A 6,741-nucleotide genomic window follows, 5' to 3' on the forward strand; every position below is an offset into this window, starting at 1 on the left:
TAAAGATTTAATTCGAAGTCTGTGTTTGTGATTTTTATTAAAATTAAATCATTTAGCAATATTATAAAAAGTCCAGGCAGAGCTGCACATAAAATATGGTTTCAAATCTTTTCAAGAATTATCGATATCGATCAATATGCATTTTTTTTTATCGATAAGCTTTTTTTCTATATCGCCCAGCCCTACTTTGCAGTCAGTTCATCCAGATTACCATCCTGCTTTCAAAGATTATTTCTCAGTGGGAGCAGCTCAGACCCCCACATACCGGCGGTGCGCTAACAATAGGAATCCCATTCAACAGCAGCCTGTGGCCCGGTCGCCTCTTTTTCATATACGTAATCCAAACTGCAGGAACCAAAGTCAACATGTTTTTCTGACAGGTTTCTACATTCTAAGTTACTTTAGGCGTTAATAAACTGTTTCAGAGGAGTGATCATAGCTCTCTGCATCAGCAGTGCTGCGTCTGTCTCCCTACCAGCTACCAGATCAGCTGCTCTGACTGGTTGATGTGGCGCGTCCAGCAGCCAAAGTTCAGCTTATCCAACTCCAGCAGCTGCTGCTGCGTTTGCAGTGCGTTTGCACCGCTGCTTCAGCTGCTCAAAACGAGCTGCAGGACCTTTTGCTGCGCCGTGATGCACGTCAACCATTGACTTTGCATGTAAGCTAGCTGTTCCTGCTGCCTCTGCTGCTTTAGGTGTGAACGTGGCATAAACTAAACCTTTCAAGCTTCACCATGACCCGGACGACTCAGGTTCTTCACAGATAACGGCAGAAAACATTTAACGTCAAAGCAGAGAGTTTAGACCTAAAACTGTTGACAATTTGAATCATAGTTGTAAGAAAAATGTGTTAAATCTTTAAACTGATGTGATTTGGGGTGAAATAAATGTGTTTTTTGTGTTTTCTAATCAGGTTGATTCTGAAGAAAGAAGGCGCTCGATCTCTCTTCAGAGGCCTGGGGCCCAATTTAGTGGGCGTGGCACCTTCCAGGTGAGCTTTCTCCCTCCTTTATAGAGAACACCTTTAACGACAACATGGATTATCTGTTTTAAAAAATTAGTGATCAAACTGATTAGTTTCCAGTCTCTACAGATGAAGGTCTGATTCAAACAATTAGCTCTGTGCATATATGGAATAAATTCACAGCTTTTATAAAAGATGGATCACTTTATTAACAAAAATCATTGAACTCCTAAACTTGTGACTAAACTAGAAAAGCTAACGTACAACGCCAAATCCTAATGTACATAAGTCACCTTAAATCTATGCCTTGTTTCTTTCTTTTTTTTTCTCGATCCACTGTATATCTGTGAACGTGCCATACATACCCCATGCAAATATTCCTCCTTTCGGCACCTTCTTTTGACAAGTTAATTTCTCCGCTGTGAGATCAATAAAGTCTCTTATCTTAATTACATTATTTATGGAGACCTGGATGGATATCTGCTTGCACCAGTACATGTGAACGGAGTGGAGCGCCGTGCAGTTCCCGCTTCCCGCTCAGGAGGATGTTTGCTCCATCACTCTGCCGCTCAAAGTTGCGCCAGGAAGCTCCGCTCAAAATCCACTTTGCGCTCACCTTAATTTTCCTGCCGCTTCGGCGAAATCGCTCCACACTCGCTCACATACGGCGTCTGATTTAATGACCGATACATGTGTTGTGAGCGCAGCGGAGCGAACTCCTCGCTCTGGTCTTTGAGCTCAGTCATCCTGTCCCATTTGCAGAAAAACAGCCCCAAAGCATGATGTCCCCACCACCATGCTTCACAGTAGGCTTAGTGTTTTTTCCTCCTCCAAACACCCCAGGTTTGTTCCAGAAAGTTCTGACCACATCATCCATCTGTTCTCCAGCAAACTTCAGATGAGTCTGGACCTGTACCGTCATATCAGAGGCCCCCGCCTGGCCCCACAGGATGGGGGTCCCTCTGGGCTTGGTGTGTTACTGATGGCAGCCTTCGTTCCTCCGGTCATTCATCCAGTTCCTGGTTGTAGTTCTGGGATTTCTGCTCAAAGTTCTCATGATCATTTTGATCCCACAGGATGAGATCTAACATGGAGCCCCAGATGAAGGGAGATGCTCTTGTATGTAGGGATGCACGATATAATAGGCCCCCTATCGGTATCGGCCTTAAAACTGAATATCGGACATCGGCCACCCCACCGATATTTAACCCGATATTTGATCAGCTTCTGAGTTTCTAAAGTCTAAAAAAAAAAAGTACTTCTTCTTCTTCTTCCTCAAAAACGTCTTTTTTACAGACTTAAAAACTTCTAAAGACGAGGGAAATAATATTGATCCATTAAAATATCCCAATATCTTCATATGCTGATATATTGCCATTTAAAAACACCATATCAATCTCTTTTACTAATGAAATATTGCTATATGTCATCGTTATGCTACGAAATCCCCCGAAAATTCACAAAATGTTGATATATTGACGCGGTATCGATCTATTTTACTAACAAATTCTTGTGAGATTTTGTTAGTAAAATAGATCGATACCGCGTTTTTAAAAATCAATTTGATATCAGCATATGAAAATATATTTGAGTATATTATTTTTCAAAGTGTCAGAAATGGATAACAAAACTGCTATTTTCAATGACTACTTATTTTTGTCCAGCTTTAACATCGGTATCGATATCGGTTATCGGCTACATGAGTTTTAAAATATCGGCATATCGGATATCGGCCAAAATCCCAATATTGTGCATCCCTACTTGTATGTCTCCCATTTTCTGCCATTAGTCCCACCAACCTTCTTCCTGGGACTCAGGGAAGCGAGCTTCAGCTTGAACTGCGGTTTTCCGCTTGGTCCTAGTGCTCAACGATTGTCTGTGTACTGTAGCGTAAATTTGTTTTTGGACAATAAAACGTGGACCAACAGATGTTTGAAAAAGGGACAAAATGACATCCATGCTCTCCTTAATATTAGCCACTGTCAGAAGCAGTTTGTTTAACTAACGTAAACGAGGAGCGCCTTGATCAGGTGCAACTCGGGACGTTCCTTAGAAACATGGAAGCATCAGGGCCGCGCGGTCGTTAACTCACGGCTTTCTCAGCAGTTTGAGCTTCGGAGACGCTGCAACAACAGCCGGAGTGTGATTAGGAAGCTGAGAGGCTCCCCGTTAATGAGAGGAGGAAGGCGAGGACTAATGGCGGCGGGCTGCTGCCGAGGCGAGCAGGTGCTGCTGCTCAGAGTTTCTGGAGTGGTTAGTTAAATCAAACACAAATTGTGCCGTCGCAGCATAAAAGCTAAAGAGACGCTGCTAACGGAGTTACGGCGTGACGGATGAGCTCAGGCAGCCTGGGTGCTGAAACAGAACAAACACTTATAGTTAATTAGATGTTTAAACATGATCATAATGAGTTATTTAACAGACTAAATGCATTCATTAAACCGAACCCGCTGCACTTTACTTTCTGAATGCAGTGTTTGTCTGAAGAGGCTGAAATTTGCTGTAAAATTATTCGTGCCTTCAGCATTTCGCCTAATAAATGTTTCAAGCTCATTAAACGAGAGGCTGAGTGTTTAATTAAGAGGCTGTAGCTAAAACAACCCAACAGCGTGGCTCATTTAATCCCCTGTTTTTTTCTCTTCTAACAGAGCTATCTACTTCGCCGCTTATTCCACCGCCAAAGAGAAGCTGAACGGCGTCCTGGAACCGGACTCCACGCAGGTGCACATGCTGTCGGCTGGGATGGCAGGTAACCATGAGATCAACCTGACAGAAGCAGCTTTGTTTTCAGTTGCTTTTAGTTACTTTGGTGCCATAAGTTCAGGTTTGAGAGAAAACCGGACTGTAGAAGGAGCCGCATTGTTCCAACCAGCCAGCAGAGAAAATAATCCCACTTTCTCCAACTTGGAAAGTAACAATGAGCATCATTATTTTTGCTTTTCTTAATTAACATTTGTTTTTAAATCTTCTGTATTTTGTGCAGATTTTATATTTTCCATTTTATTTTACAAATGTTATTTTTCCAATATTTTTTTTTTCAAGTTTCTTTAGAATGATTATTTTTTTAAATTGAGTTTTACGAATTTCATTCTTCTCATGTTGCTTTTCAAAGATCCCAATCTCTTCGCTTCGATCCAAACGCTCGTTCCTGACCAATGAAAACATTGTTGCTAACGTTCATGCTGACCAATAGAAATGCTTCTTTGCTCCAGAGGAAGCCCCGCCCCCTGGAAGTAAAGAAAATGTGATCTGATAAGTGCAATTTGAACAGAAAAAAAGAGTTAATTTATAAAAATAGAAATATAAACAAATATTGAAAATAAAAGAATAGCAAAATTAAGATATAAAATACTTAAAAATAGACAAATATTTAAAATCTGCTCTTAGTTTGCAATTAAAACCTTTTTTTATCTATTATTTCTGGATTATCTTCAGGAATTTTTGTTTCTTCAAACTTTAATTTACAAAATATGTTTTTGCTTTCAACAATAATGTAACAAAATCCACTCCATAAAAAAAAAAAGTTTGATGTATTACTAACAGGCCTTATATAGTTGAACACCCCTAAATAAAACGATACACATCAGCAACTGGGGCTGTACGGGAAAATGGAGAGAGGAAAAAACTATGTTAAAATACAATATTCAGTCTGTGTTCAGATAACGGCGTCATTTTCCGAGATAAAAATTAAAAGTTTGATACTGTTTGACTCAAATCCAGTCTGGCTAAAACTGAAAACTGATCCGTCTGTAGATTCTACGTCGATAATGTGGATTAAATGTCCCAGTCGACTTTAATAGAGCGGCTTGTATTTAAATAATTATTCTTTTCAGAAGGAAACGGCTTCCACGTAGTCTTCCTGCTGAGTGACTCCAGGATGGGTTAAAAACTAAATCCCTTTAAACGCTTTATTTTAATAACCAGACAGAAACTAAAAATGTACCTAGAAGGAAGGATACAAATGGTGCAATAACTAGTTAAATGCCTTTTTAATAAAAATAAATATGTTTAAAATAAATATAATTAGTTCACTTCTGTAAATAAACAGGGAGTAATTTAGGTAAATATGTATTTTTAGTGGATCGTATTAGGACCATTTCTTGAATAATATAATAAATTCAGGGGAATAAAGTAATAAAATTACAAGAATAAAGTCGTAAAATTATGAAAATAAAGGCGTTACATTAGAATAAAGCTTCAACGAGAATAAAGTCATAAAATTGCGAGAATAAAGTCATAAAATTACGATTATAAAGTCATAAAATTACGAGAATAGTCGTAAAATTATGAAAATAAAGGCGTTACATTAGAATAAAGCTTCAACGAGAATAAAGGTGTAAAATTGCGAGAATAAAGGTGTAAAATTGCGAGAATAAAGGCGTAAAATTGCGAGAATAAAGGCGTAAAATTGCGAGAATAAAGGCGTAAAATTGCGAGAATAAAGGCGTAAAATTACGAGTATAAAGTCATAAAATTACGAGAATAGTCGTAAAATTATGAAAATAAAGGCGTTACATTAGAATAAAGTTTCAACGAGAATAAAGTCGTAAAAATTGCTAGAATAAAGTCACAAAGACAATAGTCACGAAAATTACGACTTGAAATGATGACTTCATTCTTGTTATTTTTCAACTTTATCGTTAATTCTCATAAACGTACTAAAACTTTATTCTCATAATGTTATGTCGTTATTCTTGTAATATTATAACTTTATTCTCGTATTTAAATAAAATAACTCTCTAGCCTGGCCCTAATACTCCATCGTAGCACTGAATTGTTTTGTGTGACTTTGTGAAATGTTTGGGAATCCCTGCTGTAGAATAGAGAAGCAGCAGCCCTAATCACAGTGATGGAAAGGATTTAGGTTCAGTATTCTGCCTCCTGATAAATATACAATACTTTAAATTGTACCTTTACATAGAATACTTCAAAGATGCATTTAGGTTGTCAAACCTTTTGCAAATATCTGCATTTGCTAAAATCTCAGTTGGATGCTATAAAGCAGCGGTGCGATTTGTAGATTCCTCCTCTGAGGGACTGATAACTCTGGAAACGTTAAACCAGCTCAAAACGGATCAGACAGTCGAGGCGCCGCAGCTTTGAGGGTCTGTGGTACCTGAGGAGACTGTAGTCCTCTACCGAATGCCGTTAGCCGACCGTGACTTTGGCCTTTTAAAGCTCTAGGTTGGCATGTGTCAGCGGGCATAACTTCACTTCCACTCCACACATTCCTCAGTGTTGGCGCCGTTAGGCTGAGCTGGATGGGCTGTCAACAAATTAAAGCACCGGCTCATGTCATGGAGCGCTGTTACAGATAAAGGCTCCTTCCTCCACCTACTCACCTCACACTGGCTGTGAAGCCCCCTCGCTGCTGAACTAGCTCCCCTTCATGGCACTGCTGGGTATAACTGCACCCTCCCCTTTGCGATGGTCTACCCTCGCACAACCAGAACGATAAGCTGTCGTCACCATGGTAGCAGTCAAAGCTCTGGCAGCGACTGCAACAAACGCTTATTGATTTATTTATTTCGGGTTTGCAGGTGGTTAGCGCACATGACCCATGTATGGAGGCCTCAGTCCTCGACACGGGCGACCTGGGTTCGAATCCAGCCTGTGGTCCTTTGCCGCATATCTCTAGCCTCGTGAGACCATCCTGATCTCGCGAGCTTTCAAGGTTTCACTCGCAGATCAGTCTGGAGACTCTCCGTTAAAGAAAATTTGGAGCCGTTCACCAAACGAACGTCCAATCAGCGTTGGCTTTGAGGCGGGTTGAGGTGT

The 6,741-nt window shown here is 40.0% G+C and overlaps 1 protein-coding gene across 1 annotated transcript in view; it reads left to right on the forward strand.

The window, feature by feature from the left end:
* Positions 1-6,741, forward strand: part of slc25a36 (solute carrier family 25 (pyrimidine nucleotide carrier), member 36) — a 17,401-nt gene that overhangs the window by 7,727 nt on the left and 2,933 nt on the right. The window contains exons 3-4 of the mRNA XM_015395798.1: positions 913-990; positions 3,612-3,712. Coding sequence (XP_015251284.1) covers positions 913-990; positions 3,612-3,712 — 179 coding nt within the window. The remainder of the gene's footprint in view (positions 1-912; positions 991-3,611; positions 3,713-6,741) is intronic.

Source organism: Cyprinodon variegatus, unplaced genomic scaffold (assembly GCF_000732505.1).
Source record: "Cyprinodon variegatus isolate N-32 unplaced genomic scaffold, C_variegatus-1.0 Scaffold761, whole genome shotgun sequence".
NCBI classification, from domain to species: Eukaryota; Metazoa; Chordata; class Actinopteri; order Cyprinodontiformes; family Cyprinodontidae; genus Cyprinodon; species Cyprinodon variegatus.